Source organism: Centruroides sculpturatus, unplaced genomic scaffold, assembly GCF_000671375.1.
Source record: "Centruroides sculpturatus isolate CEXI.00-Female unplaced genomic scaffold, Cexi_2.0 scaffold1623, whole genome shotgun sequence".
In the NCBI taxonomy this organism is placed as follows: domain Eukaryota; kingdom Metazoa; phylum Arthropoda; class Arachnida; order Scorpiones; family Buthidae; genus Centruroides; species Centruroides sculpturatus.
In genome coordinates, this window is record NW_019385763.1 from 56949 (window position 1) to 78707 (window position 21759).

The window sequence follows — 21759 nt, forward strand, 5'->3', positions numbered from 1 at the left end:
TAACTAGATGTTGGCATGTTTTAGCCATCTGTCCACTTGTTCAATCACGTTTCCGCGCCAGCATTGCACTTTACAGTGACGTCAGTTGCAGTCCCGGTGACGTCGTTTACGCGAGGAAAATATTTCGGAAGTGATCGATAATTTTCGTAATCGAAAATACTCTATCCATTTGTCAGAACAGTGTTCGGGATCTTACGTGATTTTACTCTTCCCCAGACATACGTGAGTGACGTCAAATCGACGTAAAAGTATATACAGTGTGCGTTCTGACAATACAATTAAGAGTTCCTTTCCGAACGTACCAAATAATTTTACTCTATAAATTCAGCCAGAGGACGCCACTTTTTTTTTTTTTTAAATTCTCGACTTTCAGTGAACGCTGCACTTTCTTAAATTCGCCACAAATCGATTAATTAAACATATCGTGTGACGTTTAACGCCGACTTTCCTCCCGCCGAGCGGAACGACGTTTACTTCCGAAAACGGAACGGTACGCGCTCTTTTCTCTTCCGCCGACGAAGAAGCGTCATTTCCGGCGGAGCGCACTAGATTCCGCCGGTCCGAGGCGTCCAACCGCCGGGCGGAAGAAGGCGGTGGGGTTGCGAAGCGGTCGGCGGAGCGATACACCGACCGGCGCGGTGGCCGTCGCTTTTCCCGCTTGTCCCGTCCCGCTCCTGCCTAATTTTCCGACGGTCCTCCCGTCCGCAGCCAAGGTACGTCCTTCCCGAGCTCTTTTACTTCCGTCCTGCGATCGAATCCGTTCGCCGGATGCCTCTTTCTCCTTCCCCGGACCCGTCTCCGTCTGTCTTTTGGTTCCCGCTTGCCTCACACTCTCTCCGCCATCCCCGCTCCTCTCCCGGTCTGGCTTCCTCCTCCCGCTTTCCTCTGCACGACCGACGATCGATACATGTGTTCGTCCGCCGCCGTCTCGTTTCTTTCGTCGCTCTCTTCCACTCTTCGTTCCCTCGTCCGCCGCGCTGCGTCGCGACGCTTCCGGTTCCGGCAGAACCGGAAGGGCAACGCTTTCTCCCGTCTTCCGGCGCGTGCGGGGCGGAATCGTCTCGTTGTCCCGCCCGATCCCCAGGGGCGAAGAGAAGAGAGAGCGAACGAAGGTGGACGGACGGCGGCGATTGCTTAAAGGAATGCCGAGACGTCCGCCGCCATTTTGTGAACGCTACGCTATAAGTGGGATGTGGATACGCGTTACTATCGATCGACCACTCAGAATACAATTTATGAAAATGAAGTGACAAATAAAGTTTGAGTAAAAACACGGAGTAAAAGTTCATTTTCTTTCGAACTTTCCTAGCCAATCGATGTTTAAACACACTCCCTTCCAAGTGTCTAGTCTAAAACAATGCGTTCTTTAATTAAACAAAGGATACGTTCGATTAGTCGAGACAGAGCCCATTACGTCAGTTCGACGTCACATCTTCAGGTCTAGTGTGAAACACTAAAGAGTGACGTCGAATTTACGTAAAAACAACGTGCATTGTCTCGACCAACCGAACCGAATTAATGTCGGGAGGGGGCTAGAGCGCTTCGGTCTGTGTTTGAATTGAGAGAGAGAGAGAGAGAGATGACGTAAAAATCGATTTTTGTGTTTCAAAAAATAAAAAAAAAATAAAAATGAAAAACCAGAAAGAGATTTTGTCGTCGTACAACCCATTTGAGTGGGGATTACAAACGATTTCGAATGGGGAGATTCGAAACTGAAGATAGTCCCTTCCCTCCCCTCCCCTGTCGTGTTCGTACGAACATTCGAGTGGTGTTTCGCACTCTTTCGAAGACCGAAGAGAAGACGGGGCCCTTTAGAAAAAATAAAAAAACACCGATCGAAACCTGCCCTCCCCCTTTTATTGGTCTTTTAAAATCTCTCCCGTTCGAAATTGTGGGCGTTCTTAAAAGGGTCGCGAATTATTGGAGCGTCCAGTTTAACCCCGCAATTGATGGAAGAGAGAGGGCGGGGCGTGTTCTTCGGAAGCCAATCCGGACGGCGGAGAAGGCGGAGCCTCCTGTTAGATGCGTGTTCAGTCCAGCGGGCGGGAGGCGAGCGTCCGGAGAGGAGTGGAAATCGGAAGGCGCTCCGCCCTTAGCCAAACGTACGCGTTTTTTTTTTTTTTTAATGACTGGGCCGAGGGCGTTCGCGTCGGAATCGATTTTCAGATGATTTTCGCTTTTTACAATCGTAATTTCGTAACGTGCGGTAGAACATACGTAAGAAATGGGCCAAAACGGTCCTCAAATTCTCTAATCTAAGAATTTGTTCAATTGGTTGAGATTAGTGCACAGTTTTACGTCAGTTCGACGTCATCTGTCCAGAAATTCTGAAGAATGACGTCAAATTTACATGAAAATTTGCTCTAATGGCAACCAATCGATGGGCCTAAAACTTTAAGCACCTAAATTTTAGTTGTCTCCTTTAAAGGAAAAAGTGAACGTTTTTCTAAAGGATTTGACTCAATTTTCGTTTGTTTTTCTTCCAAAATTTCCTTCAAAAAGCTGACAACGTCATTTAGTATTAAGCCCTTAATAACGACAGTGCGCCCGCACTTGTATTATTATGGACTTAAGCAGTGCCGGCCCGAGGCAAGTTTTAGGATGGAGCGAGATCCTATTATGGCGCTCCCTTGGTCAGTAGCTTAGCGAACATAGCTGGCGCTCTGGGCACGACACTTTATTGGCGCCCTCTCCAGAAACACATATAGTTTGTCTTGGAGACCATTTGGGCGCCCTTCTGCGAGTGGCGCCCGGTGCTTGATACACCCCCTTGCACCCCTCGCTACGCCACTGCCCTTGGTTGCCCCAAATTTATACCCTTTAATTTTCTTTACCACTGAGGCGCCCCCAAGGACTTAGCGCCTGGAGCGGCTGCTCCTTTCGCCCTATGGTAGGGCCGGCTCTGGACTTAAGGACAGTGGCACAACTTCAATGTTTCCATCTATGTAACAGTGTGACGTCAAACTTTACACAGAACTATCGATCCGAAGTCAGTTTTTCTAGTCTTGGCACCGAGCTAGAAAGGAAAATGCCCCTCCCGAATGATCTTTCTCTGTATTAAATTGCGAATGTTATCTTTTAGGACACATTGCTCAAGAAATTCTTAATTTACGTCAATTTGACGTCATTTTTTCAACTCGCTCATTGTAAAAACCAGAGATGATGTCAAATCGACTCTAAAGTGTATAGTTTCTGGACGTTACGAACAGGACTAAGGTGTATTTGTTTTGTCAAAATAGTGTACAATACGTCTTTGTATCAATTTGACGTCATTTCTCTGTTTTCTTTTTAACGAAAATGTGCAAAATGACGTCTTAGCGACACAACAGCGTACTCTCGTCTGACAAAACGAGTGTATCTTTAATATTCCGAAATATGAAGACGTAACGAGATTCTCCTATTATTAAGCAATTGCTTACGGGGGAATTAATTATGTCCTTCATAACAATATAATAGGCTATATTAATATTTTAAAAAGGCATAGGCATATATTAACATATGCATGTGTGTTAACTGACTTTTGGTCCACCCGGTAGATAGAAGAAAAACTTCAGTGAGGGTTCTATGTAAAATAATCACACTCATGTGGACGGGGGCTGATGAATGGACAGTTTCTTTTCCAGCAATTTTCTTGTGTGCTAGGATCAAGTTTGTCACGTGCCATGATCCCTCTTGAAAATCTAACACTAAACTTTGCTAATTTATCAACTTAATAGTTGATAAATTAGCAAAGTTTAGTGTTGGATTTCTGTAAGCTCGCACATACGTGTTTACATGAAAGAAAATTGTGAATGCAGAAACATTCTGACCCGTTTATGTCTTTTTTGAAAACTTATTAATTAGTAGCGAAGTGTCAACCTTAAATTCTTTTCCGTATTTCTGAAAGAAAGACCTTCCTTCCCATTCTTCTTTCAGCTGTCGTACGCTCCAGGATTGATTCGATTCGTTAAAAAAAAAAAAAAAAAAGAGGAGGCAATCGGAAATGAATGCAGTTTTCTACATTCATTTCCGGTTGCCTCCTCTTTTTTTAACGAATCTAATTGGTCCTCGATCCGACGATGGCCGAAAGAAGAATCTTTCTTTTGTTTCGTTACAATGGAATATATCACTCGAGATGGGTCCTAGTCTATTTTAAAGCGGAGATTTTACCGTATTGACAGTTAATTCCTTTAGAAAAATGACAAAGTTGGTGAATTTTCGGCGACACTACACCCTCGTTTATTACTATTTTTTCGCGTCATAAGAGGGAACGACGATTCGTTTCTATGACGTTACGCGTGGGGTCTTGCCTGTAATGACGTCCTCGTGCTTCCGCTATTCTAAAGGTATCGGATTACGTAAGAAGCATTTCCGGTTTGCTCGGAAAAGTCTGCATTCCGGACCGGAAGCGGAATTGTCAAGTCACTCGGAGCTGGTCTTACGCCTCGATACTTTCGCCTTTTTATCCGCGTAATGATGTCAAAAGAGTGGCCTTCGCTTCCGCGTGACGCGTGCGTAAAATGTTAACGTTTTTCTTAAAATGGCGGAAAAAATTCGGCTCGTTCTTGACGTCAGTTGCAATGGCAAGCTTGCACGATGGTCGAGCACGTCTCGTGCAACATTGCCGACTATTTGGTGGTTCCGAGCGAAAAGTGATAACATCACCGAACCCTTTAATAACTGTTACACGGGATTAATCGTGTTACGTTACCACCAAAAGCGTAAACGTTTTACGCAAGCGTTACGTGCAAGTGGCGATCCAAAACCGTAACATCGACGAATGATTGATTTGGAAGAAAGATACGATCCGAAGTATAAAGACCAACAAGCGTTATATCGAAGAAAGTGAAATTACTGTGTTCTTCATTGTTTTACACGGTACAGACCTTTGTTTTAATAAGATACTTGTGTTAAAATGTTTTGTGAGGCGTGCTTTGATACTCTGAAAATATCCTATATAAAAGGTGAGTGCCTATATCGAACCTAAAGGGCAAACTTTTAAGTAACAGTATTAACCGCAGAGTTGCGAATGACGTTTATTGTTATTTAAATGCACGGGAAAGTGAAGTAGAAATCGTAATTCCTACAAAAGTTTCTTCATTGGTGACGAAATTTTAAGGGCTTGTCTAGTCGCTACGTAAGATATGCCATTGGCTCCCTTACTTCTCGCCTAGACGAATCATAAGATTATGCTTTTCTCTCGTGCAAAGTACGAAAATGACGTAACAGTAGGCGTGTCTTAGTACGGCCTCGCCCAATTAGACATTAGGAGGAAGAGAGTGCAAGTTCCAAAATTCTTGGTCCAAAAGCTACAATATGTAAAACCGAAATTGATTTCCCCGAAACAATTTTTGATCTTACGACCATTTGTAATTATAATACGGTATTCACCCTAAATATGAATATATTACAGGGCGGTCCAAAAGTCAGTTAACGGAGTATTTTTCATTGTGTGCGGGCACGCTCTTAAACCAAATTTAGAGCATTGTGACGAACAACTTTTTTGGGTTAAATGACAGTTTATACGAGTGATAAAGGCAAAAACAATGCAATCATTACAATAGTTAACTGACTTTTGAGTAGCCTTTATACATTACAATTAATCTTAATTCGCGCTACAAAATGGGTTCGTCCTGTGTCCGTATAAATTTCTCAGATCTCGAAATTTGCGAGAAGTCGTATCTCTTTCTAAAACAAAAGCAAAAATAGCAGTGCGATTCCGGACGATTGTCTGCCATTAAATTCGGTCAAATTTTTTAAGGCTTACATTAGAGGAGATATATCAATACAAGTATTACGTAGAGACAAGATTCAGGCCAATAAGAGGCCTTTTAACTATACCGTTTGTCTCATCACACTGACAGGGTGGGAATTTAGGGGTTCACTTTTATCTCGAGTGAGGCCTGACTTAATGAAGATTTTTACTCGTTATTAGCATTTACAATTATTTTAAATATAAAACTCGTCTCTACCATCCATCAAAATTAAGCTTTTTAAAATAAATTCTCGTAAAAGATGGCGCTACACGCGATGTTAAACTTTGGTCAGGAACGTTACGCAACTCCTTGTAAGTAATGTACTGTATATATATATAACCATCTTAATATAAGAATTTGTTCCTGATCACAGATACCGAGAAATAAGTTACACAGGACGAGGGGTCGCCAAATTTAACTATAGCAAAATCTTCATTTTGAAGATACGTCACCGTACAGCTCTGAGGTGATGACGTCAGAAAAGAGATCCTTCGTCTTTGCTTTGGGATAAATATCTAAAGAAGTTACGCTAATAATCCGCACCACGAGGGAGTATAAACGAGAACGAAACGCTTTTACTTTCCTACAAGACAAGATTATAATTCTTTATAAAATCATCCAGGAACCGTCATTTTACCTGCAGACGTTCAAGCAGACGATGTCCCTTCATATTCCGAACGTGCACGCCCCCTCTCGGACGAAGTTCCTATACAGTTAAATTAAAAATAAATTTTATTGAAAAAGTATTACAAATCAACCTTTTACAAATAAAAGGTTAACTTTGGCAGTGGAAAAGTCAGTCTTTTAAATAAATATATTATTTCGGTGACTGACCACAAAAAAAAGGACGGCTGGATGGCCTAGACCAGGGTTGGGCAAGCTTTTTAAGTGCGCGTGCCAAAATGCCAAATCTATGATGCAAAATTCTCGTGTTAACCGAAATTTTGGGGAATTTTTCCTGGTGTCTTTTAAGTACTGACAGAACCTTTTTAAATAATCAAAAATCCACATACACACTTTAGAAACCCGATAAATTAATTACGAAACGCAAACAAGATGTTGGATATTTATTTTCAATGTGAGTCCGGCGTTGGAGTACCAAGTTTGGCACGTGTGCCAAGGGTGTTCACCCCTGACCTAGACTGCAAAGACATCAAGTTACTGTTACGAAGGATTCGTGCACGAGTCCGAGTCGGGAATCCTCAAGAATAAATAATTCATGGAAGGTCTGTGTGGTATATCGGTTCCTGTCTCGGAACTCACCCTTTGTGGTCCAACCGAACCCATGATGGATATGAATAAAAGGCCCTTCTACTACGCCAAAGAGGAAAAGAGTTTAAAAGCAAAGATAAAATTAGAGATTAAGGATTTCACTTCAAAATATTTTAAAATAAATTATTGAAGAAATGCTTAAAAAGCTATTGCATCTATTACCAAAATTTCGACAACGACGTTTTTATAGATCCTTTTTCGGGACTTTCTTTGACTCTCTTCATTTTGTGGGCACTAAGAGTAAGATTTTATCAAGCCCGTCGCCAGTTCGACAAGGCGTACAATGGGGCAACCTCACGAGGCCCGACATATCTGGGACGGACCACTTTCCACGGGGTTTTCGAGCCATCCGGTTTTCCGGGTCCTAGAGCGGTAGACTGCCACCTTAACAGCTCAGCTATTTAACCTTCTTTTCAGGACTATAAAATGGAATAGAATGTTTCAAACAAATCAAAGTAAACTCTACTTGTATTTAAAGTCCATGTATATATTTTCGTTCTCTTATTAGCGATGCCATAAGTCAATGGTTAAGCTTTTTTAGGTCGTGGCACATTGTCAAAACATGAAGAATGTTCTGGTGCACTTCACCTACAAAATTAAAAAATATTTTAAATTATAAATTAGCTGTTCACTATAGGTCTAACCGAGTTATTAGTTTATGATGGATGTAATAAATGGTTTCTTCTCATTTTGAAAATATACTCTCATAATATTCCGGGCATATTTAGCCATCCATCTCTTGCGGCGCACCGTTTGAGAATCATTGGAGTAAGGCATAGGCTAACTTGTAAGAAGTACTTCGCTCCTTATATTGGTCCTAGTCTCACAATGACATTTATACATAAAAGCTTCTATTCGTTCCCAAAGATCTGGAACTATTCAACCGATTCTATCGCGGATCGGATTTCTAATTTCGGTTCATATGTGACCATTCTTCAACGTGAACTCTACTGAATGGAGAATTTACAGAAATAAAAGTTTTAGACTAATGTCTACACGGATGACATCTTTCAATTGTTAAACTGACATGAGAGTCGGTCAAAGCGTCGGCCTGGTGGGCCAGGAATCGAATCCGTGTCGGTCGAAAAACCTTAGAAATTTTTTGGGAGATGGTCCATTCCCTACAACGGCAGTAGTAAAATCTATTTTAACGTCCAAAACAATGTAGCGGCGAACACGCAGATAATAAATAAAAGCCCACGTTCGAATGCCAAAATCAGATAAATGAACATATATCAAAAGACAGCCTCTTGCCGATTTGAAGGAATTTCACGAAGACCTCGATAAATTTAGATGATGGCCCAATGTGAATGTGGTAGAGAGTGTTTTCACAATTCAAATCCTTCTTCAATGGATTAGATTGATGAATAAAATGGTGCACAGTTTAAGTGTATCAAGAATGGGATGCCTCCCAGGAAGACATTTTATGGAAAACTTTCTATGACTTCTGTTTAGGTGTTAGATACGAGGAGAAAACATAACAAACTTCACGTGCACAGGAACATTGGTCAGACGCGAACCCCAGCATTCAGTGGCTTTATCTACTTGACCAATGTTGGGCTGTATTCAGTTTTAGCTCATTGTGTTTTGTACGAATACCGGAGACTATCCATTTTGACTAGATGTTATAATTTAAGTATTAAATTACGCTCGTAATTCGAAGATAATGAAAGAAGGTTGATTCAATGACACATATTGTTGCTATTACCTTGATTACGGATTACAGAATATTGTAAAATATACGGACTGTTTTTTTAATAGAGAACACGAAATTTACGAAAATACACGAAAAATAGAGAACATTATAACTACAATATAGTCAATAACTTTTTTCATGTAAAGGGACTAAGAGAGCCTTTATTCCGGGCCCAACGTGGACTCAGCTAGATCTTCACAATGGAGCTGCTGGCTTTTGAGGGAAGGGATTCGAAACATCTGGAACAGCACATGCAAAAACTTTCTTGAAATTTTTTGTAGATAAATTGGATAGAGATATCTTTTCTTCGGCCTTTTAAGTGTATTTGGGTGTTCGTGAGGAAATCGTCGATATTTCTCGAAACTGTTTGCAGTGTTGCCTTGAAATCAATCACAAAAGATGCGTTAAATCGCGAATGATAGAAATTCGGCGGTTATTTAGCAGAAACATGAAAAGATAAGTGACCATTCATAAATATAAATACACTTAATGACGTAGAAATGTTTAAGAACTAATAAAAATATTTGAAATTTTCGAAAATTTCAACTCTTACTTTTGGCGAATAGTGTAAGCCAATAGGAGAACTTTATGCATCGCAAAATTATGTAAATGAAGGGCAGAGATTCCGATTAATTGAAATTCTTTTCTTTAGATCTGGGTCCGGGATCGACCGCGGAATGGCCACTGTCGATTGCAAGAGCGACGACGCCCCATGCGTCACTCTCACCGTCAGACTCATCATGCAAGGAAAAGTAAGTAAAACCTATCACTTTCTTTCTCCTTTTATTTGCTCTTCCATTCATTAAACTCTTCGTCCGACAATCGAAAATGCTCTCGAGAATTTTTGTGCAGAGACGCCATATTGGGAATTTGGTGTAACGTTGTTTCATAGCGTAAGGTGTATTTAAATTTCTATATTATGGCGTGGCAAATCGAACTGTAAATAATATGTTTCCAAAAGTGTGTACTAAAGTCCAGCAATGGCGTTGTGTGTTACATAGTTTTCCCCCATAGAGCTAAAGAGAAAAATTTGAGATAATCTCTTATTAAGACTGGAAATTTTTGGTTTTCGAAGTGAGTGTATAACGTTATTTAAAAGAGTAATCATAACCAAAACATATAATAAAAATTAAAAATCAAATTAATTTTTGGCTAGAACTTGGTTAGTTAATTACATAGGTATTACGTAATTTAGATTAGAGATAGGCTGATTTACCGCCATCTCGTGTTAAACTTAATCGTTATAGTATATTCGGGCTTGATTTTTTTTATTTTTTTAATAAGAGTTAATATTCAAAATGCATTTACTGTTAACCACACCAAAACTAACATTTATAATTTATTTACATTTGTAACTTTTATTGCGTCACAAAGATCATTTATTTAATGTTTATGAGGCGCTTGCTTGACGTTGTGTGGCGCTATTTAGGCCTGTGGTTTGTATTGTTACTATATATTAGTTTTTTTTTTTTTTTTTTAATTTACAAATTGCAGGTTGTTAAGATATTATCTTAATATTATAAATTATAAATATTATAATATTATAAAAAACTTTCTTTTTTTCTTGCAGGAAGTGGGCAGCATAATTGGTAAGGTAAGAACTTTTCATTTTTCTTTCTTCCTTGGGAAACATTACGCTGGTTTCTATCGGGCTTTAAAGTATTTTAAAACACGAACAGACTTACTTTACGGTATAAAAAACGAATTTAATGTTTATTATTTCGTTACAGAAAGGCGACAACATCAAGAAATTCCGAGAAGAGGTGAGTTATACTTTGTTTTATTTCCGCTTCCGGTTGTCGTCTTTCTCCATTTTTCACGTCACCGGAATTCACCCAAGTTTCTGTTAACTACTCCAGTTTATGCCATTTATTCTCAGGTATTTTTAGGTTCGCATTCAAAATTTAGAAATAGTTTAATAAATAAAATAATTGTAGGAGCTAAAAGTAGAATTATTGCAAGAGTATGTCCTCTCTGCGGTGTCAAAACTAAGAGCATATTTTCTCTACGGTCAAAATTGAAAGCGTGCTGTGGCGCATTATCCTACGGGGAAAAAGGGCAAATAAAGAGTTTATAAAACTTATAATCTTTTATATTTTGAAATTTAAATTTGGGCCATATCCGGGGCCCTAGATTGCCGGTTTGGCGCAAGTGCAGAGTACACCTGCACAGCGCAGAGATCACGTTAAAAACGAACGAGGATATTGGAGGATTCCCCCAAAATCCCCAAACAAAAATGTTTGAAGTCAGCACTCTATGTGGGGCCTCGAATTCAAATTTTTTTGGGACCTCGGGAAATTATAACGCGCCACTAAGCTTGTCCTGTTTACAATATTAAAATAAGGAGCATGTCCTCTCTATGGACAGAATGAAGTCTACGAATATGCAGAGAGATCTTCATTTGGACTTTGAAAAATGTCCTTCTTCTATTAAAACATACTTCTAATACCCATTTTCAGATCAATTACTGTTAGAGATATAATAGACAGTATTAGTACTTACACGCAGAATTAGTGCTTAATTAACATAAGGTTGTCATCTAGGGATTACAGAGCGGACTCTTTCCTAATTTATTTTCGGTGGTATCGCGCTAATTATTACTTTTTTTTCAGAGTGGCGCTAAAATTAACATCTCGGATGGTTCCTGTCCGGAACGCATCGTTACCGTCACGGGATCCAGTCAGGCGATTCTCAAGGCCTTCTCGATGGTGGCCACTAAATTCCAACAGGTAAGACTATTCTATTTAAGAAAGGTGAGAAAACAGATGCAAATTTGACAATGTCCATTATTTATTTATATTTATACATCATAATAACATTTTTAACACACCTTACACATTCTATTTAACGGACTTCGGAAATAGCGGGCACTTCCTTTCTCTCAATTAGTCCGTTAAATCGAGGTTTTGCTGTAATGCCAAACGCCCGATTTAACGTGCGCGAGCTATCTACTAGGAGATACTATTAATTAATGATATTGTATACCAGAGGCGTCCTACAATGTACGAAGATATAAAAAACGTATCATGTGTCAACAAAGCTGAGATTCTTTATGCAAGGTGGTACGGATCGTCTGAAACACCCTGTACATTGCAGTTTAGAAACGAACTCTGTAATTAAAGAATGGCATTTATTGTGACGCTCGCAAATTCCGCTTAATGTTCCGGTGGTAGTTTACGACATTTTTATCTTTTCAGGATCTGCAGAGCGGTCCCACCGAAGCCAACCTTCCCAAACCGCCTGTGACGCTACGCCTCATCGTTCCCGCCAGTCAGTGCGGTTCCTTAATTGGTAAAGGAGGGTCCAAGATTAAAGAAATTCGAGAGGTAAGCTTCCTGTCCTTTTATTGAATAAAAACGTAAATAATAAAATTATGTAATAAACTTCTCACCAACATCAGGCGATTCCACTTTGTATTGCCCACCAGTGTCAGATTGGTTAAATGTTTTAATTATTTAGGATAGAACTATATCTTTATTATAAACTGTACATATAGTTGATCCTCGATATAACAAACACTGCAATTAGTTGAAAGAAGAAGCAATAGATATCAACACACTCTGTCTGGTGGATATTCAGTGCAGTGTGGGTGCCTTGCAACAAGCGGATTTGATCCATTTTTTCCGAATTCTGTTACATCGGGGTTCGTAAAATCGAGGGTCAACAGTATACGTATATCTCGAAATAAATGGCTTGTAGATTATTTTATTATATTAACTTTATACAGTATAAGTACAGTACAAGAGATGATGGTGACCTTAATATTAACAGGTGACTGGAGCGTCGATACAAGTTGCTAGTGAAATGCTTCCAAACTCAACAGAAAGAGCCGTCACTGTATCTGGAACGGCGGAATCCATCACCAAATGCATCTACCAAATTTGCTGCGTCATGATGGAGGTTAGTTTCGAATCTGTTTCGTTTTATAAATCGTAAAACACGGGGTGGCCCAAAACTCATCAGAGATCTTTCATTATACGTTTACAGCAACGCGTCACACACTTCTACATGCCACATCTCGTGATGATATTGCTGTTACTCTTAATCAGAATTCTTTATTAATTATCATAAGAATGATTTCATCCTCTTCAGATGGATGGCCGATGCGGTTAAGGCCTCAGTCTACCGATTTGGGGATCCGGAATCGAATCCGGACGAACAACACTCCACAATTTTTCATGGATTATCTCCGATAACGGTTGGTCCCAGAAAGTATTTTTTAAAAAATATAAGGAATAATGTATTAAAATATATGCAGAGAACGACAAACTTTTAAATTAAAATACGCAGCAAGTACTTAAAATTTGAAGCGAGAGAGAAATAATGGCGGAACTTTCGGTTTGTTAAATCGCCATGTTAGACTCGTATGATTGGCAAAATATAAACGACGTGTCATAGATGAAACTTCTGATTGGCTAAGTGTGAAATCTGATGTCCAGACAATGCCAAATTTTCGGCCCATATTCAAGACAAAAATTCCAGATTGCCCAGTGGGCCAGTCCTCCTCTGGATCACAAGACAGAGAGTTTAGAAATAAATCTAATTTTAATTCTTATGTCCAAATTTTTATGAATTTTTGAAATTAAAAGTCTAATTCTCGTTTGTAGTCGCCACCGAAAGGAGCAACTATCCCCTATCGCCCGAAACCGGCCATGCCACCCGTCATCTTCGCTGGAGGTCAAGCATATACTGTGCAGGGTCAATATGCCATTCCTCATCCGGATGTAAGTATCGGTTCGATTATGCCTGCACTACTTTTAAATTCACCGAATCTCGCGGGCATATTGTACAATACTTCCGGCAATGAGTTGTTAAATCTCGCGTTTTACGAAATAGCGTCATTGCGCGTGCGATTGTATGGTCCCCTCGATTTATCACGAGCAAATTGTGAGAGACTAACAGCGCACTAAACGACGTAGAATGATGCTTTAATCCTCAAGTAACTATGAAATGTCTCGAGGGTCGTGGTCGGATCTCGCGTTGCAATACATAATATCCAGTGTTCAGTCGAATATAAATCGAAGATAAAAAAACGCTTTAGCCCCTTTGTGTGAGCAGCCCTTAGAACTTCTGCTAAGTTCTAAGGGCTTGGAAATGTTATGCATTGCATAATTTAGGTAGTTAACGTAATCACGAGTTCGCGATTTTTTAACTCTATACGTTTACTCTCCAGCTTACCAAGTTACACCAATTGGCGTTGCAGCACGCGCCACTGCTTCCGGGACCGGGCCTGACGACGTTAGGATCTTCGGGTAAATACTTTTCGTGCCGATTTACTTTACAAAATATATTTCGATCAGAGTGATCGACTGTGATTTCACGTTTTGTTTTGTAGCTCTGGCGAGCCTGGCCGCCAGTGACGCTCTGCGTCAGGGTACTGCTACCAGCACCACGGAAATGAGTGTTTCAAACGATCTCATTGGCTGCGTTATCGGAAAAGGTGGAGCCAAGATCAACGAGATCAGGTGAGTCTATTTTAAATAGGTGTAGGATACTGTAATCTTTTGTTTTAAACTTGGCCCTATGGGCGGTAAGAGGGCCTTTTTTCCACGCCCATCGTGGCCTACGATAGTGTGGCCAGGTAATGAGGAACGAAGTAACAGATCACCCCTGAAAAATTTCTGGGATTTTCGACCCTTCCGGATAAGTTCTGGGGTCCCTCAGAGCAGAAACTGACACCTTAATCACTTGGCCACGTATCATCAAATCATTTTGTATGAACATATATCTTATTAAATTATTTATTTTTTTCATTACAAAACAGGCAATTATCCGGAGCCACCATTAAAATATCCAACACCGAAGAGGGATGTAAAGACAGGACGGTAACTATTTCAGGAACTCCGGAAGCCATTAATCTGGCTCAATACCTCATCAATACTAGGTGAGTGTCCTCGAGTCTCTATTATTATTTATGTCGAATATCGATGTCCTATGTCATATTTACGTATACACTGGATAAATCGTGGCTGAGGGCTTCATGTTCGAGGAGTCCCATTATTTGTGTCGACCATCGTTTTTAAACGGCTCTTCATTGTTTGTGTCTTGGCTTAGGGAGCGCAGTATACACAAATCATAATAAACTAGCGTTTTGGAATTTTAGCAACTAGTAGGTCGGATAAGTAAATAGCGCCTGAAATTAATCTATTAAAATTCTATTGGTCTACGGATTACGCCAGAATTTCTTATACCTTATTTTATTATACACAAGCCACACATCTGATTACACACAAGATCTAAATTAATGGACCCGTGACACTACTCGAGATTCGAAATCGTAGATTCCTCTTTCGAATATCATGCCAAATTCCCAAAATTTCGTTTATAACGTCTTTTTGTTCTGTTTTCTATCTCTGCAGTATGGAATTGCATAAGAATATGACATTGGACCCGACTTCTAGCCCCGCCTCCACCTCTGCCTCTGTCACCACCCTGAGCACGAGCCCGAGTCCATTGGCCATCCCCTTAAGTCAGCTGATGAAACCCACCTCCTTCGCTATTAGCTTGACCGCCGCGGCGGCGGCCGTTGCCGCTTCTTCTCCCGCCACCTCCGCCCTTTTTGCTGCCGAATCGAATTCCGTGGCCAACCAGAACCGAAAAAACCTTACCACGAAAATTCGCGGTTCCACCAATCACAATGGAGGTAAGAAGTCCGAAAAGAATAAGTTCTCTCCGTATTGAGTGAATTATCTGTGAATACAGCAAGCGGTATTGTTGGGAATAATCGTCTCCTAAATGGAGGTTACTGACATGTGACAATGCCAAAGTTTGGTTAAATGTTAATTGAATTTCGGATAGGAAATTTGTGTTTCATGAAAAGTCTCCGTATAATACGCAGACTATTTAATCAATTTTTAAAAATTCTCTATCCTATGACTACTAAGAAGGCCTTTCTTTCATGCTTTTATGGGTTCAAGAAAGCCCACAACGGGCAGTCAATGATAACGGAGGGGCCAAGAATGTCTCGGACCGAATTCCACGAAATGAGACGGTAAAGGCATCATCCTGGCAATCTGGGTTTGGATTCGAGTCTGGTTCAGGAACCTCGAGAAGCTTTTGTGATCTGTTTTCCATAATCCTTTGGAAGTGAGTGATCTGTCCACGGGTGGATTGCTTCTTTCACACAGAAATTCCCCCCTGGAAATCTAATGATCGATTATTGGCTTTAAATTGTATCATTATGGGTCGAATAAGGTACACCGAGCCCGTCAATCCCTACATGGCAGCCTTCATTTTGGTTCTGGATTCGAAAATAGGTAAGGAGAAAAGGCGCTCTTACTGCCTAGGGTGAACTAATGCATCTACGAAATGTCCCAGTGGTTGCTGACCAGAACTCGAACCCGAATCCCCAGAGCTGCAGGCTGACCTTTTCCTGTCTAAAGGGTTGTATGCACACATAATATCAGACGCGTTAACATGCATCTATATGTGTATTCGGTGAAATGTTACATTAAATCACATTCTACGTCAGAAGTGAATGCATGTTAAGCGACACGTATGTCTAAAGTGTGGATACTTTTAAATCGCCCTGTATAATGAGGAAATCGAGTTTATTTTCTATAGAAGCAATCATTTAATGAAATCCGAAAGATTAAATATTAAGTAGAATTAAGTGTTATAAATATTGTTTAAATATTGTTATGTATAATAACGAGTATTTTCACTCTGTCTTACGTCACACAAGAAGTGTATAGGAATATTTTGTTTATGTCGTATACGTTGTGGTGTCTTTTTAACAATGTGTAAATGATGTAAAAATTTACTTTACGATTTTTTACATGTAGTTTGTCATTTACGATGGTGTTTACAAGCTTAATTCTTTAGTTTTCTACGGTGTAATGAAGTTTTCAACTGAAAGAACTTGCGTTAAATTAACGGTAGTTTGTATATTCCACAATACTGAGTTCTTGAAAAGTATTGAAGTATGTCTTAACGCGATGTGTAATGTGTGTTTCTGCAAGCTTCACTAGATCCAATTCTTTCCTTCTTCAATAATAATAATAACTTTTCATAGTTAGTTATTATTATTGAAACAGTTAAAGATCAAAGAGAAAAACGACCAAAGTAGGCAGTCAAGCACTTCGATTTAGCGCTACCATTTATTCGACTCTGAAATTGGCTCTAAAAAATAGGTTCTTTGATTGACACATTACGACGTTTGCACTATTTAAGGGTTGCGCTAAATCGAGGTGTGACTGCACGAATAAATATATCTGTTGTTTATGTATTACGTAGAGATAACAGTAACGTATCGGTGTTGTGATAAGAAATTTTCATTATTTTTCCTTACGAAGAACTACTTAACACTAAAGAATATCGTATATTGTACGCTTGCATAATCTTAATTATTATGATGTCACAGTGTAATTTACCTGCAATACATATCAGAATTTCCATTTACTTCCTTTATTTTACGTACTGTACGTGTTCGGTCGAGTGATAGTCTTGGAACGTGTACAAAATGCAATTTGATATATGACATTTATTTTGTTAAATTACGAACGTCTGAAATGGGAATCGAATAGGGGGGACGTTCTAGCGAACGTGCTGCACGATGTATAGTCAATAATAATTATAGACTAGAAATTAGAAATCGATGTATTATATCTTATGTATAATTTATGGACTGCATTGGAACGTTTAAATGTGTGTAATTTAGAGCAGTGAAGTTGGTTAGCAATATCAATTATTGCTCAGTTACAATCAAAAAAACAATATGTTTATATGTATATAACAAATCAAACGATTAGAATGTATAAAGTACGTCTAAATAGAATTTTCATCCCAATAATATGTATAAGTTTGTTGAGTTGATTTACTGTGTTTCGTAAAATTACATTATAATATGTCCATTATATATATATATATATATATATATTTATACATACGTGAAATAATTAAAAACCAACATTATATCACCAAACGGATTTTTATGTATGTACGGAGTTTTATATAATTTATGTTAAATAATCTTTGAATATTACCATAGCGTATGACACTATACGCTACTATTGTCTAATTGTCTAAACTTATTGAAAATATTCATTAAAATTCGAAAATATCCATGAAATCTCAATCCATATTCTTACACAAGAATAGTTTTTAGTGTTTGCGAACTTTTTCGAACTGAAATTCAATGAGTGTACACCAGGGGTTCTTATTCTGGGATCCGTGAACTTTCACTAATCTCGAACTGAAATCTAATATCAACAAGCACACACTTGTATCGACAGTACCTGGTTAATCGGCCCACTAGTGGCACTAAACACTGGTTGTCTAGGTCGCGGGTTGGCCCCTAACCACGCGTTGTTTTTCGAGTTTTCTTCGCGTGTCGAACACTTAGTTTCCCATAGATCTCTGGATCCCAATTTGTGACTCACCAATAGAAACCATAGATATATGTGAAATAGTAACGTGATAGCATCAGGCAGTAAATTTTCATAACTGTTTCGATAGAGTTACAAAGGAAATCAATTACATATATTTTGTGTGCTTAAAAGTATTATTCTATGGCGTACACACAGACTTTGTCGCACTGGTAAAGAGGTCCGTGGATTCACTTGATATGTTTAGCTTAATTCCGAAATTTTAAATTAATAGTCTGTTCGCCCGAAGAAGGCACTCTAAAAGAATGCGATGATGTAAAATAGGAAAAGCTAGCTCATCTACACAAATAAGGGTATAAAGTATAAAACAGGGTACAGACTAATACGTCGTAATTATTTCATTCTTATTATACTACCTAAAATAATAGACGAGTCTGTTGACAATGCGATAGAAATTTTATGTGCCTTCCTCACGCGGGCAGACCTTATAGCAGGGGTCGCCAAACTTTTTTAACCGTGGACCGCCAATCACTTTCCAAAGCCTCACATTGACCCCCACCGTAAAGTTTTATTACAAGTGTATATGTATGACAGTGGCGTGCCGTCATTAGAAGCGTTGGAAGCGCCTCTTCCCTCGTATTCTCTAAAAAATAAATAAATATTAATTTTAATTATATGAAAATAATCGCACAATATTTTATTATAACCACATTAAGTATCTTATTACAAATTTCTATACTACACGTGAAAAAAAAATTGCTTTTGTATATTCGAATATTAGTGGCGGAGTGGAATCTCCTGTATTTTCAGATTACGAAAAGCCAGATTTGCGCATGCGCTTTACAGAGCACCAACCTCACCCGGTTTAGCCGGTGGAAGCCTACGACCTTGGGTGAAAGCTGCACACATATAAAGATTCCAATTCTATCAAGGACCGGTTCTGGGCTGTTAGCCGCCTGCCCACTAGATATTTCGATTACGTGAATAACGAGTAGATTTATAACTTAACCCAACCGATAAGAATTTACTGGTATGTTTTTACGATAGTTCTGTATAGTTGACAGGAGTTAAAAAAATCCATTAAAATATTTGATATATTTATTCCGCTTTCCGATTTTATATTACTCACGGATTTCGATGTTAAACCAGTGATATTACGATTTCGTACATCCCATCTTTAAGGGGATGTAGAAAAAAACGTGTACAATTCTTGTACAATGTTAAAAAATTAACTGTTACTTTGGCAGCATCATTTACAACTAAATTTAATGAATGAGAGAGATGCACGAGGTACAGAAAAAGCTCTAGAATTTATTTTCCTTAAATTTACGATTTATGTATCCGTTTGTCATAAAAATTTGTCTTTCCACTTTTTCCCGAGACTACAAATATTCGAGTACAAAGTAACTGGTTTCGACTTATTTCTACTTAAGAAGTAGTTAAATAATTAAGCGATTAGGGAATTGGGGACATAAACAAAACCCTGATGAAAGAGCCGGAATATTACTTAAACAAAAGCTTAACCGAACCAATCTATAGCCGAGTACAGTGGGGACTGATTTCTTCGAAATACTGTATTAGATGTAATAAAGACAGAAATTTTTCCAGTTCGACGAGAGTGACCGAAAAGTTGTAAATTTTGGAAATTTCCGTGGACAACACCTGGTCCTAAAACGAATTAGTTAGAAAACAAAAGACGGACAATCTATTAAGTTTAACATTTAGACTTTTACAGCTATGGTGAGAAACGTTTAAAATTTACAAGAACCCTGTCGCGTCTTTTGAGGTATATTAGTGATGCGACAAAAGAAACATTTGACATTGCCAAATCCCGAGGGTATCGGCACCCTCGGGATTTGGCAGCCCGCGTGCATGTACAGTACACACCGCACACCTAGCAGGACCGTCTCTGATTCCACTCGTAGGGAGCTATTTGACTAAGTGGTTAAGATTTAAAGAGTAAAGAATATTTTATGTTATTTTCATGTACGTTTCATTACAAAGTTATATTTAATTATAATTTTCTTTAAAAGTATATTCATACAATTGAAGAATGTTTTGTACCAGGTATGTATATCCACCACACATTTTATTTCACCAAGTAAGTTTTTATAATTTTATTTTTAATTTTAGCCCTTATATCGTGGCTAGCGATTCGGAATGTAATTGCGATATTGAAAATTTATTTTAAAAAAGTTTTGGCTCGAGATCATATAATGAAAAAGAAAACATTATTAAAAGAGAACGGCCAATGCCTAAGTTAAATATAAACGCTTCAATAAAAAAATTTGTTCGATATTTTCACGATAAAATGGCTCTGTAAATGCATAAAAATGCATTTACAGAGTGAAATTAGTGTGCGGAATAAGAATGTCTTTGACAATTTAGCTGGCAAAAGACACGAAAAATCGTCGATTCTTTCGTATTTGAAGCAATTTGGAAATCGAAGCGGAATAGAATTTAACATTAGTAAATAATATAAAATAAATATTGAAAATTGTAACGAGATAATTATGGGTAATAGATATATTATATCTAAATAAATAGATGTTATATGTTTTTATCAAAGCAAGAATTGGCATTTAGAGGGCATATGGAATATATTGGATCTAATAACAGAGGTAATTATAAAACTTGTTTATTAAGTACGTCAGATAAATAATCTATTAAAAATACATTTAAAGAAAGAATTAACTGATTGCCCCTGGATGTCGGCTTCTTATAGAAACACAGCTTCCCTATCATCAAATGTCACGGCACGCCCCTGATGTATGAGTGAAAAAAAAAACGTTGTGGGTTGTGGTCTCTGTCTAAGCAAAAAAATAAAAAAAAAAAGGTTGTGACCCCTTAGCCGCATCGACCCTCCCAATGATGCTGCATCGACCCCTGGGGGTCCATATCGACCACTTTGGCGACCCCTGCCTTATAGCATGCTCATATGATAATTAACAACTGTCGAGATAATTACGGCTTGAATAATAGGAAGTCATAAAACATAGTTTCATTATGATGGAATCCATGTTTTATGACGTAATGACTTGTCATTCTCATACCGCAACATGTCAGCCTTCATGGAAACGTCATTTAGTACATTAAATCAGCGAAGTGTATGGTCATACTGTTGCAATTATTGCCCATTTTTATTCTTTTACATATATATCTTAATTACTTGATAAAAGAACATTACTTAATTAAACTGTTCTTTAACATTGAAAATCTTCCATCTTGAATTTGGTATTCCACGACAGCAACGTAGATGATGCTTTGCTTTGGTTGCTCAGTAGTCCAACTTGTAAATAAACAAATGTTTCATTTCTTAATGATTAAACCATTCAATCCATTCTACTTCCAACACTGTTTCTGTACCATATGTGCATTACCAGGACTGTAGTGTCTAATCACTGGAGTACCCACAGCTTTGGAAGAGGAATAACGAACAGAAATTATATAACTAGATAGAGCAGATATAGGCTAATTCCTTAATTACTGATTAATATCTTATTCATGAAAATCCACCAATTGCTAAATTCCAATACAGTAGAGCCTCGAAAAACTTGGCCTAATGTGGACCGAAGGGTGGCAGAGTTTGTGAAAATGCCGGGTTATTGGGAATAGGGTTAAAAAAGGATAAGTATGCGTGTTTCCTCAGAAAATATTGTACTGTAGTTGTATGTATTGTTTGCTTGAGAATACAACAGAGAATAAACTGCCCAAATACCCTTAAACAAAG

At 38.5% G+C, this 21759-nt stretch overlaps 1 protein-coding gene across 1 annotated transcript; it reads left to right on the forward strand.

The window, feature by feature from the left end:
* The first annotated feature begins 620 nt into the window (after positions 1–620).
* LOC111641873 (poly(rC)-binding protein 3-like) lies at positions 621–17491 on the forward strand. Its single transcript, XM_023388126.1, has 12 exons — positions 621–713; positions 9356–9455; positions 10274–10297; positions 10434–10466; positions 11316–11432; positions 11901–12029; positions 12475–12603; positions 13311–13427; positions 13877–13955; positions 14039–14168; positions 14468–14587; positions 15063–17491. Exons 2-12 carry the CDS (start codon positions 9381–9383, stop codon positions 15382–15384), a joined length of 1275 nt encoding a protein of 424 aa, XP_023243894.1. The 5' UTR covers positions 621–713; positions 9356–9380; the 3' UTR covers positions 15385–17491.
* Positions 17492–21759: the final 4268 nt, after the last annotated feature.

Coding starts and splice junctions, on each gene's coding strand:
- LOC111641873 (XM_023388126.1), top strand. CDS start 9,381: ATGGCCACTGTCGATTGCAAGAGCGACGACGCCCCATGCGTCACTCTC. Junction 9,456..10,273: donor GACTCATCATGCAAGGAAAA/GTAAGTAAAACC, acceptor TTTTTCTTGCAG/GAAGTGGGCAGCATAATTGG. Junction 12,604..13,310: donor TTTGCTGCGTCATGATGGAG/GTTAGTTTCGAA, acceptor TCTCGTTTGTAG/TCGCCACCGAAAGGAGCAAC.